The sequence below is a fragment of the Cyprinodon tularosa genome, unplaced genomic scaffold, assembly GCF_016077235.1.
Source record: "Cyprinodon tularosa strain WSP-4 unplaced genomic scaffold, ASM1607723v1 ctg783, whole genome shotgun sequence".
Lineage (NCBI taxonomy): Eukaryota > Metazoa > Chordata > Actinopteri > Cyprinodontiformes > Cyprinodontidae > Cyprinodon > Cyprinodon tularosa.
In genome coordinates, this window is record NW_024039544.1 from 63,864 (window position 1) to 79,294 (window position 15,431).

The window sequence follows — 15,431 nt, forward strand, 5'->3', positions numbered from 1 at the left end:
AACCTTTGCATTTGTCACATAACATTTGGGTAATTCTGAGAAAGCCTAGATTTTAAGAAGTGAATCCTATGTAAAACTTTAAAGTGGATCAAACTAAGACGAGCACAGGATGAGGAAGATCAAATTCTGTTAATGGCATCATCCTAAATATTTTGTTTTAACTGGATTCCCAGCTATTTATCTCATGCATCTCTAAATTTGTCATTACAATCAACCCTTAGATTTAAAATCAAACTATAAATCTTTCAAATCGAACTCTTTGGATTGGATTATGCGTAATAATGTTTTCCCAGGACTGTTAAGGCGGCATTGAAAACGTTATCATTTTGTTGTGTCAAACAAAAACAGAAAATTTGACATGTTACTTTGTAGTTTTTGTATATGTTCATATTTGTCAGCTAACAGAGATAAAGATGAATAGAAGATTTTGAGTTCGTTTTTTTAATGACGGTTTTTGATTTTTACATTTACGTAAATGTATATGATATCTTTCTATACTCATGACAATATTGATCATGTTGGATACATCCTTCGCAATGTCATTCTTGTATGATAATATTTGATTTATCTCAAAAGGTGTTATATTATCTATTTTGCTATTTAACCAGATATGCAGGTTCTGCCAAAAGCTGCTGTTGGATAAAAATATATTATATTATCTTATATTGTATTTCTTTTACTTTTGGTGAAATTGGCCATTTTAGATATTGAAAATATTTTCCAGTTACCTGAATCATTAATGATTCATATTATGGGTTATCATCTGGGACGTCCGGTGTCAAACCGTGACTTCCCACTGTTACAAAACGGAACACGCCCACTTCCCCGGAACTACCAAGTACATCCCGCTGCAGCCTGCGGGAAGGCCCACACCAAGGACAGCCATATTGGAAATGCTGACGTAACAGGGCAGGGAATATATAAAGATATATGTAAAAATATGTTTTCATCTTAATTGTGAAAAGTTATCCCTCGAGCCCTGACGTAAATGGTCTGTAAATTTAAACAAAAATACGCCGCACAGTGCTGAGGCATCATTAGTGTGTTCGGCTTGAATCAGCATGTTTGAGTAGCAGGTCGACCGCCCCAATATGGCGGCCGTAATTCCTGCGCCGCGACAGCCAATGCGGGGTCTACTGATTTATTTATTTATTTTTTTTTTGTGATTTTTTTTTATTTATTTATTTATTTTTATTTCACTTAAAGTCACACAACAATATATAAACAAACAAACAAATATGCCAGGGGGTATGTCACAATAAACAAGTACAGTTAGGAGAAAGAAAACAAGCAATTATACAAACATATGCGCTGGGGAGTGTCATATATATATATATATGTGTATGTATTATACAAATAAATATATCTTTTACAACATTAAGTTGTCTAGAATTTCTAGTTGGGAACAGATTGTAATGGTTTTTTGAGCTTTCTGATGAGAAGAAAGATGTATTGTATGAAAATATCGTTTGACTTCTATTAAATAAGCTTTAAAGTCCGTTTTTTTTTTTTGAAATTTAAATTTATGCAAGTGAAATTTGGCCAACAAAATTAAAAGATTGATAAGGAAAGGTTTGGGAAACATTTTACTTTGCAGTTGAAAGCCAAATAAAATGTTTTTCCAATGAAGCTGAAAATTTTTCATAACATTTGAATTCACATAGTTGCAAAAGTGTAACCAAAACGTCTTAGAGTATGGACACAACCAAAACAAATGTGTTACAGTTTCTGGTAGAAGATCACAAAAAGTGCAGTTCACAGGAATATCAGGTTTAAACTTTTTTAGGTAGTCTTTTAGAGGATAAATCCTGTTGGGGTCTACTGATATTATATTATTATTTGAACTTCAGCACCAGCAAGTATTTGGTTATATTGCTTTTCTTAATCAACGCTGGAGATAGGCACGAGCAACCCCCGCGACCCCATGAGGGATTAAGCGGTCAGAAATTTGATGGATAGATTTTTTCTTAATCTGCGATGGACTGGGAATCTGTCCAGAATCCACTGCACCAGCCCTAACGACACCATTATAGGGATAAGTGTGCATGTATGATAATTATTGGATAGATAAATGTGTCCTCAATGTAATGTACATTTGTCTCTAAACTACTAATTTAATTTACATTTTATGACATTTGTTTTTCATAGGGTTTGAGGATAGATAAATACATCTTCATAATAATTCCTTATTGTTGTTTATTTTAGACTGTTTGTTACTAATGTTATTTTAACATCTGAAAATTTAATAAAGATTTAAAAATAAAAAGGACATACCACGTGACAGACATACCATGTGACATAACACATTTTTTTGGCCATTTCTCTCGCCAGCGCCTAAAGGCAAGAGCGGTCAGCATTTCCAATATGGGATGGCAGTTATATATTAAGCTTACAGTGGGTAGAGGAGGTTCGACCAGACAGGGTGGTGATATGCACAGACTCTAAAGCAGTGTTAGAAAGTATCCAGGGAGAAGGAAATAATAGGAAAGAGTTAGTATTAGAAATTATGCATAGTTTATTTAGATTATATAGAGGTGGCATTAATGTCTGGTTCTGCTGGGTTCCAGCTCACGAAGGGGTTAAAGGAAATGAAAAAGCTGATAAATTAGCAAAAAGGTCTTTAGAAATGACAATGACGATGATAATTCCTTTCGGGAAAGAGGAATGGAAATCATGTATTAAAATGAAAGAAATAAAAGAATGGCAAAAAAGGTGGAAAGAAGATAAGAAAGGGAGAAAATTATATAAAGTGCAAACGTCAGTACTAATTAGAAATATTGATGAGAGAAACAGAAGGAAAGAAATAATTATGACTAGATTAAGAGTAGGACACACCTATTTAAATGACACTTTACATTTAATAGGGAAGAAAAGTAATGATAAATGTGAAGGATGTGGAGAGAAAGAAAATGTAGAACATGTATTAATGAACTGTAGAGCATATGAATCTGAAAGAGAAAATCTGAAAAGAATTGTTGGAAGGACAGGAAAAGAATGGAGTCTTAAAGGAATATTAGGAAATGAAGGAAACATAATGGATATTTATAGAGTAAGGAAAGCTTTATTTACTTTTCTTAAAAACACAAGACTAATAAATAGAATTTAATAAATGTAGAGAAAATGTTGCTACACACTCGTGTACAGTAGGTGGCGGTATGCACCTAAAAGTTACTTGCAATCCGCCATTAATGAAAAGAAGAAGAAGAAGAAGAAGAAGAAGAATTTCCAATATGGCTGTCCTTGATGTGGGCGGGGCTTGACATCAAGCCCCGCCTTCCCGCAGGCTGCAGCGGGATGCTTCTCGGAACTACGCCTCCTCAACCAATCAGATTACGGTATGCAAAACCTGGCAGCAAGCTAATCCAATGAAATTCATTCTTGCCCATTGCTGCCCGTTCCCGTCAATAACGCAATTCCCGCATCCCTACAGCTGCCAGTGCCGCCAAGAATTTGGCTTAGCCGGCCCGGAGGGGGGGACGAGGTAGACAACCGGGAAGATTACATCAGCAGGCCGGTCGGTATTCTCGGTTTAAACCCATCTATCCCCTCCTCTACATCATGGAAATGGACGGTTTTGTCTCCTCGCATTCGACCCTGGAACCACCGACTGTCGAAAGGCGGGTAACGGGCACCATAGCCGCCACGGGGTTTGGGATTCTTGGCAGCAGTGTGTTGGACGCCACGGGGGGGTTCGTCGGGTCTTTTTCACCGAGAGTAACGGGCGAACCGGACTTTGCTTCGGTTTTGCACCGAACAACAACGACCGAGGCTCCGGCCTGTGTGGAGCCTGACATGGACTATGAAGGACTGCCTCAGGGAGCAGCTAGCAGCACACACATGCTGGCTGGAGCTGTGGCTGGAATCATGGAGCACTGCCTCATGTACCCCATTGACTGCGTCAAGGTACCACAGCACATTTCACTAATTATAGCCTATTTTAAAACTTCTTGAAGTCTCCGTAACTCTCCGCCCCCGTTTATATAAAGCGGAAGCCAGTGTAGGCCGCAGAAGAAGCCTTCGCTCAGGTTAGCCTCCAAGCTAACAGAGACAAACATGCTAACAGAGGTCAGCTAACTAACATGGCGTTTATAACGAAATAGAAATCTGTTAAAATATTTTTAAGCACACTGTATTGGGTGTTTATAAGAACTGTCTTTGCAGTGAGTGGGTTAGCAAAGATAGCTTCTCTGTTCTCCAGTGTGTATGTTTCTATCTAATGTTTTATCTCTAAAAAAAATCTAAAGCTCACTTTGAAACCCTCTTTATCCCCCTTTAAGTTAAATGAATTGTAGCACAAGGTAAAGGCTATAACAGCTGCTCAGATCACAACACCCCTGTAAAAACAGCTGAAAAGCTGGAAAATCCAATGTGAGATGATAGAGTTGGGATTGGGTAACTGGGATTGGATCAGCTGCTTCCAGACTCACAGTGGAAACTCCAGCTGAATAAAGTTTTTGAGGTTAGTTTTAACACGACTCAGATTACGTAAGCCTGTAGATTTGGTCATTTCTGTCTGTGTTATTATTTCCTTAACAATGATGGAATGAATATAGTATTATTGAACTGAATCAAATTGAATGTCACTGTAAAGCACCTCTTAGACCTTCCTAGTTGCTTTTGGGTTTATTCAGAGATAGAAGTGAACTCCAATGGAAATAATACAAGTTCTCAAACATATTTCTTGTTGGCGTTATTGAGTTTTATGCACATTGTTGATATGGCTGCCTTTAAAAGCCTCTAAAAATACATCTTGCTATCCCTGTCATCTCTTCTCAGTGTGTGTCAAGTTACACCTTGCATAGTAAGGTGTAACCTAACGAGGTAGCGGCGGCCTAGCACTAACCACTAGGCCGCCGCTGGTGAAGTTTCTCAGTCATCTGGGTCATAGTCATTCCAAAAAACAAACAAAATTAAAAACAATCTACTGGGCTTTGTTTCAAAGTTTGAAGACGTTTCGCTCCCCATCCAGGAAGCTTTTTCAAATTTCTAATACTCATTATGCCGAGGGTGTCTTTCCCAAACTGGAGTGCAGTCTGCTGGGGAAGATTATCAGTCATCCAGGTGTCAGGTCTAAGCACCTAAAACATCATACATCCATACAGGGAAAGAAAGAAGGCACAGAGACAATTAATTTAGTTTTACTCGCAAGGAGAGTAGGACGAGACTGCGGAGTTTACAACTCTCCAACCCACTCTGCCGGTCTTCAGCTTTCCCCTCGCTATTTATTAAAGTCAGAAGGGGGGTCCTAGTTACACAAGCTGAGATTGCGCTAAAGCAATAGGAAACAAGAAATACAATTAAATTTGCAGCGTCAGTGAACAGGTCAATTTGCATTTAAATGTCTTGCGGTAAAATGGTCCGAGAACCTCCTGGTTTGGTTAAGCTTGAGCAATACTTCCTGATATGTGACCTATACTGCTTGTGCAACACCTCTATGGAACAGTAATATGTCACAGATTATACATCATAAGAACAACCATTAAGTATCTTATACATAATTATTCCAACACCAGGTCATAGTTGTTCCAGAAAAGCTTCCTGGGTGGGAAGCGAAACATCTTCAAACTTCAAACATGGGGCGCCCCATGATTGAAGCCCACTGCTTCCAAAGGAGATGGGTTAAATGCAGAGAGTGAACTTCTCCAATGAGGGATCAGTAAAGTTTAATTATTACAATTATAGGTATCATATTTGACTTAAAGGTGCAGTAGGAGATCTTTTCTGACACATTTTCTACCATGTGGCTTGAAGATCTCCCCACAGCGGTTGCAAGCAGTGAAATAGAAGGTCTGGAAACGAAACCAATAAAAAAAGGTCCCTGCTACAGTGTGAAATCAATGAGTAGCACCCACCAATAGTGGTCCACTATTGGTTCCTGACACGTCAGTCAGGGTCGTCTGCATCTCCCTTCCCCCTGTGCTTGTACCCTGACACATGAACGAAGTATGAGACGGAGGAGAGGACACCATGGCTGGAACCTAGCCACTGTTATGTTGTTGTTGGCTCGTGTCACGAGCACTGGGTCTCGGTTTGTTTTGTTCTCAATCTCGGAAACATCCGAACACCCTGACGGACAGCATGCACTTTTGTGTTTTGAAGACGTGGTTTTGGGGGTGGTCTGAAGGGAGAGGCATGGTTGTGTATTTTCAAAAACATAGCTTGTTGGAACAGTTTTCTAAGATCTCCTGCAGCACCTTTAAGTATTGGTAAAATTAACTCTCCCTCCTTTTCTTGGGCGCTTAAATATACATGATCTATCTCTATATGGTTTAATAACTTAAAATGGTAACCTGGAACACAAACTCTTGTAAAATATCTGTAAAATGCTTTGTCTATGGAGGGACAAAACTATATTATTGAGATCTAAATAACGGAACCTTTAAATATTATGTAAATGCTCTTTTGAAAATTGTCTTCCTTTACGTTTCAGCCACAAAATTGAAGCAGAATGGGGAAGTTCCCTCTGAAAATTTTTCTTATGAACATCTTCACATTATAAGGAAGTCAGGCTGGACTTCTTTTACTGTAAAATTTGTCAAAGAAACTTCCTGTTTGCCATGACCACTTCTTTTCAGAGTTTTAGTTTCCTTCTTGGCATCTACCCACTAGTCCAACACCTTGTCCTTCTACTTGTGAATTGCGCTAAAGTTTCCTCGTGTCTTGTTATCTTTGAAATGCATAACGGAAGCTGAAATGATTAATTGGATTAATGAACTATTTGTTAACTGCAGTTTGTAGACTATAAAACAGGCCATTTGTTGACTCAGAGGAGTATTTAAGCAACTGAAAAATCCACACATTTAATACCCTGGTACAGCTGCTTATGGGTCCACGTTATGCGTTCACACTTCGGATGCAAGTTATCAATAAATTGATCTACAGTCGATCAACTAACATCCAATTAATTGAGTTTAATGTTCGATATCAAGATAAAATGGGCAGTTTTACCATGATAATGATAATTGCTCCGGCTCCTCTACCAGAAATAAAGGCATGTGCAGGAAATGCAATTGATCTATGTATAATTTACTTCAACAAATCCCATTAAATATTACCTTCAAATAAATGTTAAAGTTTTGTACACATGCGTGTTTAAAAATTGAACAATGTCCCATTGAACAGGATACAAATGTTTGCACTATTTCAAACATTTCTGCGCAAATTTAATGGAGCCTTTTGCACATTTTTTAACTCAACAGCCTGGCTGTGATGCAGGTAGTGGAGGTTGGATGTGTTACTATAGTTACTCATCATATTAATCCTGTAGTGCATTTGAGTATTTAAATTGTTTTTTTAAAATGATAACATCCAAAAGAAAATTAGAAATTGAAAGAAGCGATAAACATATGATTATTATGTGTCAAGTTTAGATGAATGCAGATTCCACTGGTTATAGGCACTATCTGTAGCCCTTCCTATGACTCAGTACCCATGAATATGGTATAGTGACCCCTGAACTCTACCTCTATTACAAATAAACACACAGGATATCAAAGACAGTTCAAAAACGCTGCTATTAAATAATCCCTCGGTTGTTTTTCTCCTTTTCTGACCACTTTGTCATTTTTTATCTGGAAGCAATAAGCCTCATGCATGTAAGTATAGGACTAGGATGTGTCATAGTGGTGGGAATCCAGTTACTTTACAAGCAAGATGAATTGCCACAAACTGTGAAAATAAATCTAGCCAGGAACCAGCAGATGCAGAACTGTTTCGGACCTGTGAAATGCGAGACATGTATGATAACGTGTCAACAAGACTCAGAAGCCTGAAGGATAACAAAAATGGCAGCGCTGCTTGTAGCTGGACTTTTTTTGGGGGGGCACAAGCAAAGGGATATGATTATGAATGAAACAATCGGATTAATCGTGATTAATCCTTATGCTACATTCGCACTTAAAGCAGTAGAGGCATTGGAAGCAGCTCGTCGTGAGCGTTTGAGCATCTAGCAGCTGCTGCTAGAGTTGGAAAAATTAAACTTTTGCTGCTCGACGCGCCACATCAACCAATCAGAGAAGCTGATCTGGGAGCTGGCAGGGAGAGAGACACATTGCTGCTGATGCAGATCAGTATAATCACTCCTCTGAAACAGTTTATTAACGCATAAATTAAATAAAATCTGCTGGCAAAACACGTTCCCATAGTTTACCTCTTCAGAATAAAACGGATTTGAGCCCCGCTTCAATTTTTGCTGGACAGGCTCAACAGAAGTCTCCAACTCGGTTTAAGGGAGCTGCTGTGTGACGACGACGCGTCACCTAGAATGCACACGCATGGGTCAGCGCCGGCTGAACACACTGTCATTTTGCTGATGAGCAGTTTCTCCTACTGCTAGGCTGTGGTTGGCATGGCTCCTCTCTGGTGACAAGAAGAAATTCTTGTCTCCATAAGCAGCAATATTTTCTGGTGTTTATGGTTTAAAATTTAGATACAATCTACAGACGATGAGGAAACAAATAACAGATTTCTAGCGATGTGTGCTGATCCTGGTTCCTGATTTTGAACATCAATCAGGAACCAGGCGATCCATTAAATAGCTGTCTAGGCTATAAATCTACCATTGATACACAGATATGATACACTGTAAAACCTCTGCAGAGTCATGATTATAATGATGTAACATTATTTGTGGAGGCGTGATTAGTAGTAAACGTAGCACGGCACTGACAGGAATAAACCCGCAGTATTTCCTGCTGCCTCTGATCATCAATTCCTGTCATGAAAGGTTTAAAAACAAACTATGGAGGATAGAATATTCATGCCAGTGTTATTTAAAGAACACCAGGAAGACTGGAAGTATTTCTGAGGCAGTAATGAGTTTGATGAGGCATGTGAAAACATTCCATTCATTTTTACATGAACTTTTGCTTCCTTTACTCATTAACCCATTGATCTCCTGCTCTGGCAACAGCTGTGGGGTATGGAGGACTACAGAAGTCCAGATTCCTCTTGTAGTCTAGGTTTTATGCAGAGAAATGATCAGTAGGAAGACAATTTTTCTGATTTTAGAAATGTAGAACTTTGGCTTGGTTCTGTCTGATTTTTTTCTTTTTATTATGAGCTGCTGGTTGAGCAGAAGTTGCTCAGAGGTCACCGGTTTGATAGCAGGGCTTAATGTTTGATGTCCTGTTGATTAGGAATGACGTGTGTGAAACATTACAACACCGATAAACACACTGACAAAGATCAGTATGTTTTTAGGTCGCGACTTTAGACTTTGGGCTTATTGCTCAAAAAGAACTGAGCCTCGTACTACGACTCTGGTTCAACGCATTTCTATACGGTTTCCAGCTTAACTGACATGATTGTAAATTGCAACGGTAGAAAAGTGTCGTTAAAAAAAAACTCTTATTACTTGATGGTTACATTAGAAGAATATGCTTTTATTTTGAAAAGGGTCCGTAAAAAAACAGAAGTTAGCTTAACGCAAAAAGGGACGTAGAAAAGAAGCATGAAAACTTTGGAAGAGAAACTGATTAAAAGACCACGGAAAGTCATATAATAAAGTTTAAAGCATCAGTAAATTGGGGAACAAGGTTTGTGTTAATTAGAAAATATTTAATATAGAAAAGTTACCAATGTAATGAGCTAAGCATGGTGTACTAAATTGTACATTGGTTGGAGGCACAGACGGCTCAAATAAACCTTTCAACCACCAGTTCTGGCCTTTTCTAATTGCACTGGATGCTACATAAATGAAGAAAAAATCTAGACAAATAAATCTGGCCGCAAAAAAGATTATAAAGGTGCATTTATATGTTTAGCGTTGTTTCTGCCAAATCATCCAAGTTTAAATGTAAATTTTAGTATTTTCTGTTTAAATCTGAAGCGATATACACACAACCGGCCAGCAGAGGGCGATATTGCATCAGCCTTAGTTCATCCTCTAATATTCAAACTCTCACACTAAATTGGTTTTTATTTTGACAATATTTCAGACTTTTGTGTACATTTATGCACCGAGACAATGGCTATTTGTTTGGAAACTATTTTCACAGGATGGTCTCTGTTTCAGGATTATAAGAAGATAGAAATTTAACTTTATTGATCTCAACCGGGGAGCAGTGTGGGGTTAAGGGTCTTGCTCAGAGGGTCATTGTTGTCCTGGCGAGATATTTTGTTCCCCTACATAGCGATGGGGGTTGAGATGGTTTTGGACAGGAATCAACTGTTTCGCTGCATTGTAGGTTTTTGAGAGCTGAACCTTATTCCACCCCCTCTGTTTAATCGGGGAGCAATCAGGGGTTATGGGCCTTTTTGAGAGTAGAGGCTCTGGGAATCGAACCGGGTACTTGCACCCTTCTCAGAGCACAAGCCAACTGCTCCAACACGGCCAGCCCTGCTGAGATATGAGTCTTTTTACTGAAAGTTATGCATTTTATAGCTAAAGAGGAAAAGTAAAATTCTCACTGCTGTCCGTTTTTTAACTACAAAGTTTCTCCAGCGCCGGTTCTATTTCCATATAGTAGTGAAGCAGCATCATGACACCCAATGCTGATGTCACATCCTTTTAAAGCTGTGGAGTAACTTCACATTATATTGAAGTCTAAATGGAGGTGTGGTGTTTTTGAAGCAATCAAAATAGACATTCTCTCCTCTTTAATCATTCATTTATGTATTTAATATATATATATATTTTGGTTTCAGAGCTTCCTGTGTCCATCAGTAGTCTATCTGTTTAATCCATGTTTTCTTTTTTTTTCCTCAGACTCGCATGCAGAGCCTTCACCCCGAGCCAGGAGCCCGCTACCGGAACGTGATGGACGCGCTGCGGCAGATTGTACGGACGGAGGGGGTGTGGCGACCAATCAGGGGGGTCAACGTACTGGCAGTGGGGGCTGGACCTGCACACGCGCTTTACTTCGCCTGCTACGAGAAAATAAAGTTTTCCCTCAGTGATGCAATTCACCCTGGCACTAACAGCCACTTTGCAAACGGTGAGATGATTCAACTTTTAAGGCGCTGAATACAGGCAGGCATTAGCGCAGTGTTAACTGGAGGGGAAAAGAGAATGATGTTATGTTGATTTTTGTGTTTTCTAGGAGTAGCAGGCTGTGCAGCTACTGTCCTCCATGATGCCATCATGAACCCAGCTGAAGGTAAAAACTCATCCAGGACTCTTTGCTTTTCGTCCAGCTGACCTAACCAGATTTACTCTCCATAGACTGCACCACTAAATCTTAATTTCAGTTTCTTCATAGGACTTTTTAACTCCAGTAGAAAGAGATCAACATTTACCTCAGTAGCTCTCTTTTCAATCCAACTCAGTTTATTTCTATAGCGCCAATTCACAACACATGTCATCTCAAGGCACTTTACAATTCACCAGATCATCCAGTCAGATTGATTCGAAGTTTTCTACCTAAGAACAAAGATGTTGATGACAGCAGCACAGCTGATATTTCACTCCAGGATGGAATCACAGCCAAACAGAAACAGACAGACGAGGCAAAGCTACTATGAGAAAAAGCAGAGAGAGCAGAATGTTAGAGATTGAACTGACAGATTCTGCAGAAGTTTTGCTGCCCCTTGATGTGCTTCAAGCATTGATTTTTGCTGCTAAACAAGCTGCTCCTGCTGCCTCTGCTGCTTTAGGTGTGAACGTAGCATAAGAACATAAGTGATTGACTGATGTGTTTCTGATTTATTGAGGCCTGAGGAGTAAAAGTAAAATCCTCATGAACAAAACGGTGATAAATTGAAGAGGCTGCAGAAAACTTGACATTAAACAAACATCCATTTACCCCATTAAAAGAAAACAAATCTTTTTTTCTGTTATAAAAGAATCCTAGATGTTTTCATTGATGTTTCTAATGTGAGAAAAAGTAAAGGCGTTCAGCTGCTCTATGAGCCGTTTCTCTTTGCTTCCCAGATTAAATAATCTAAATTAATGTTTTTATTGTTTTCTGTTCTTCCCCAGTTGTGAAGCAGCGGATGCAGATGTTTAACTCCCCTTACCGCGGGGTCTCAGACTGCATCGGCTCTTTGCTGAGACAGGAGGGAGCGGCCGCCTTCTACCGCAGCTACACCACCCAGCTGACCATGAACGTCCCGTTCCAGGCGCTGCACTTCATGACCTACGAGTACCTGCAGGAGCTCCTGAACCCCCACAGACAGTACAATCCTTCCTCCCACGTGGTGTCCGGCGCTCTCGCCGGAGCCCTCGCCGCCGCCGCCACCACTCCCCTCGACGTCTGCAAGACCCTCCTCAACACGCAAGAAGCTCAGGCCGTCCACGTCATCCAGGCCGGGACCGGCGGGGCGGCGGCCGCCTCGGGTCCCGGGGCTCGCTACATCTCCGGGCTTGGCGAGGCTTTCCGGACTGTGTACAGGATGGGAGGCATGCCGGCATTCTTTAAAGGCGTCCAGGCCAGAGTCATCTACCAGATGCCTTCCACCGCCATCAGCTGGTCCGTCTACGAGTTCTTCAAGTACATCATCACGAAGCGGCAGCACGAAAAGAGGCTGCGCGGCGATCGGGACGTAGACAAATGATTGAGAGCTGTTCTCTCATGCTGATCACTGGTGGCGGTAAAATCTGAGCATCTCATTAGGTTCAAATAGAAGGCAGGTTATGGTTCTCAGCGTAAAAAAGTCAAAATAGTTTTGTTTACCACAGATGATGTGTAACCAAGTTCATATATAACACCAGGGAAGCCGACGGCGCCCTTATGGGCTCCGAGGCCGACCTGGAAACCGCAGGAGTTTCTGACTCCAGTTATTATTCTACTGTTCTGTTCGACAAACATTTCTAACCGGGTGTGAAATAAGATCATGAACATGTATAGGACGTACTAGGTGCTGTTATTTTTTGACCACCAGAGGGCGCAGTGTTGAGCTGCCGCTCTAGACGGATGCAACAGAGAATCTTAATGTGCTGAAAACATTCTGCTGTATCACAGGAACATTAGTTTGATCCCAGAGTCTTTGTCTGCCCCTTTTTTGGAAGTTTTCTGAATGTTATTAGAAGCTGATAACAGGCTCCTCAGAGCAAAGGATTAAAAAACAAAGTCTGTTTTTAAAGGAAAATATTGAGAACAGAAAAAGAAGTCAGTGTGTGAAGCCAACAGGAATACGGATGACTGACCGCAGGCATGGGCTGCTCAGTTCATCTGTATCGCGGTATTTAAGTTAAAATTGGCCCTACTTAGATAATATATTAGTTATATTACAACACACATCTTCCTATATTCAATGCATAGATTTAAGCTGCATTAATTTAGATAGTTTTTAAATAATTAGGCTTAATTTACCCTTTTTATAATTGGACTTACAAATGTCAACCTGGCTAAGTGACATATTGCAATAGGGCTATCCCAATCTGATATTGATATCGGCAGAAATGTTCTGCTTCAGTTTAAAGTTTCTTTAACTTATTGGTTAATATAACATGGCCTTTTGCTCTCTTTTAGTAGAATAACTTGATCAAATCTTTGCTAACATTATACGTCACAAAATAAGTAATAAAAACCCGTCTGATTCGTCTTGATATCATGTAGGAAAGCAGAACGTTTTATCGGGAAACCCTAATATTTTCTTAAAATAGAACCACTACAATCCTCTTTAAATCACAAAATTACAACTTTTACTGTGTAATTACATTCAATTTTACCGTAAATAGTTTATTCCTAATGATTACATAGTTACTTAGCGGACTAATGTATTATAACAATTATTTATTGATTCATGTTTTCCCTGAATATTACTAAATTCCTTCCTATGATTGAGGAATAAAAGCATGAAAGCCTTTTTTTTTTTAGCCAGCTCTCTGGCAGTGTGCAGCAGCTGCTTGTCTGGGGGCCCGTTCTCTGTTACTCCATGCTCCATACGGAGGACATTAAGCACTTTTTCTGGCTACTTACGGGTTCTTTAAGCCGGGGTTTGTTAAACCTGCTCTTCAGGGCTCACCATCCCTCATGTTTTAGATGCGTCTCTACTCCACCACACCGGATTCAAACTGTTTCATTCCTCCTCGGCAGCCATCAAATTCTGCAAACCTTTTCATTCAGGTCAGGTGTTCAGAGGCAGGGAAACCCTTATTTAAGCCATGGTCAGAATGTGCTTTAGAACATCTTGCTGGTTGGAAATTTAGCTTCTGTTCAAAGTTCTGCGTACCTCGATACAGGGACCGGGGCCCATGCCTCACTGACATCCTGGGAGGTTAGGATCCGATCCTTCAGGTCACATCCTTAAGTGAATTATAAACACTTTATTTCTAAATATATATATATATATTAGACAAAAAGGTGAGGAGAGTTTATTTTTGTCAGTATTTTTTACGTAAAGCTGCACACTACAGTAGCACTTAGGGTCAAAGGTTATCAGATTTAGTACAGGAGATCTGTAAATAAAACTGCTCACAGGATGAGGTCATTCCTCCTACACATGCCTTCAGTTAGCCGCCGTACAGCTAACGCACAACTTCACATATCCTCCCAGATGTAGTCCCGCTTTGAAGCCATGAACTTTGAAGACGGGATGTAGAATGCACATCTGGAGAGCTTTTATTTTGAAAGAAATGCATCTAAATTTGTACAAGTTAAAATCAAAGCAGCGCTATAAATCTGCAGAGCTGCTTTGCACCTTAAAAGAAATCCTGCAGTATTGAAACCCATATATGTACGTGTCGAAAAGGTTTCCTCATGTGATGCTGAGTTTTAAAACTGGAAAGCCAAAGACTGAGAGCTAAATGCAGGACAGGAAGTAGTTTGTCAGATGAACACAATATAAAATGCTTGAACAGTGTTTTGAAAGCGACGCCTGTTTTTTCTTTTGTGAATTGTAAATAAACTCGCTAAGGCAGCTCCTCGCAGAAGCAGGGTCTTCTCTTGGTGCTGGCTCGCCAAGCGCTGAGAGATTACAAACGTGTCTGCTTGTCTTTCTTTCCTCACCCTCTCTTCTTTCAGCAAGACGCAACACAAACAGCCCCAAATGGCTGATAAGACCGTCAGGAGGTTTTATCTGGCAGACGGCTGCTATTTTAACCCTCCCGTCTACCGGTTTAGCACTTCATTTAGAAATGCTACCTCCAGCAGCATGTTGAAGGATGTTTTTCACGCAGCAGGAGCAGCAATGTAAATCTTTAAACTGGCTTTTACACTTAGAGCTGAGTCAAGATATTTTGGAAAAGAAAAAAAGACCATTTTTAATCTGTTGCAAGGAATTTTTTAATTGCCCAAATTGAAAGAGCTGTACCTGAGGGGGGGGGAATGAAAATATGTTGCATTAGCATGAAGGTAAAGCATTTATAGGGAATAAAAATTATTACGTAAAACTTTTATTTGGAAATAAGTTTATTATGAAGAAAACGGAGCAAATGTTTGTTGCAGGGTGGCAGTTTGTAGCACTGCTGCAGCAAAAGGTTCTTGGTTTAGTTCCAGGCCCAGGGTCTTTCTGCATGGACTTTGCATATTTTCCCCTTGCATCTGTAG

General features: G+C 39.9%; 1 protein-coding gene across 1 annotated transcript; it reads left to right on the top strand.

Moving 5' to 3' along the window:
- Window positions 1-3,386: 3,386 nt before the first annotated feature.
- Window positions 3,387-14,864, top strand: LOC119773779 (mitoferrin-2-like). The gene is made up of 4 exons (XM_038270911.1): window positions 3,387-3,903; window positions 10,709-10,937; window positions 11,043-11,099; window positions 11,921-14,864. Exons 1-4 carry the CDS (start codon window positions 3,559-3,561, stop codon window positions 12,493-12,495), a joined length of 1,206 nt encoding a protein of 401 aa, XP_038126839.1. The 5' UTR covers window positions 3,387-3,558; the 3' UTR covers window positions 12,496-14,864.
- Window positions 14,865-15,431: the final 567 nt, after the last annotated feature.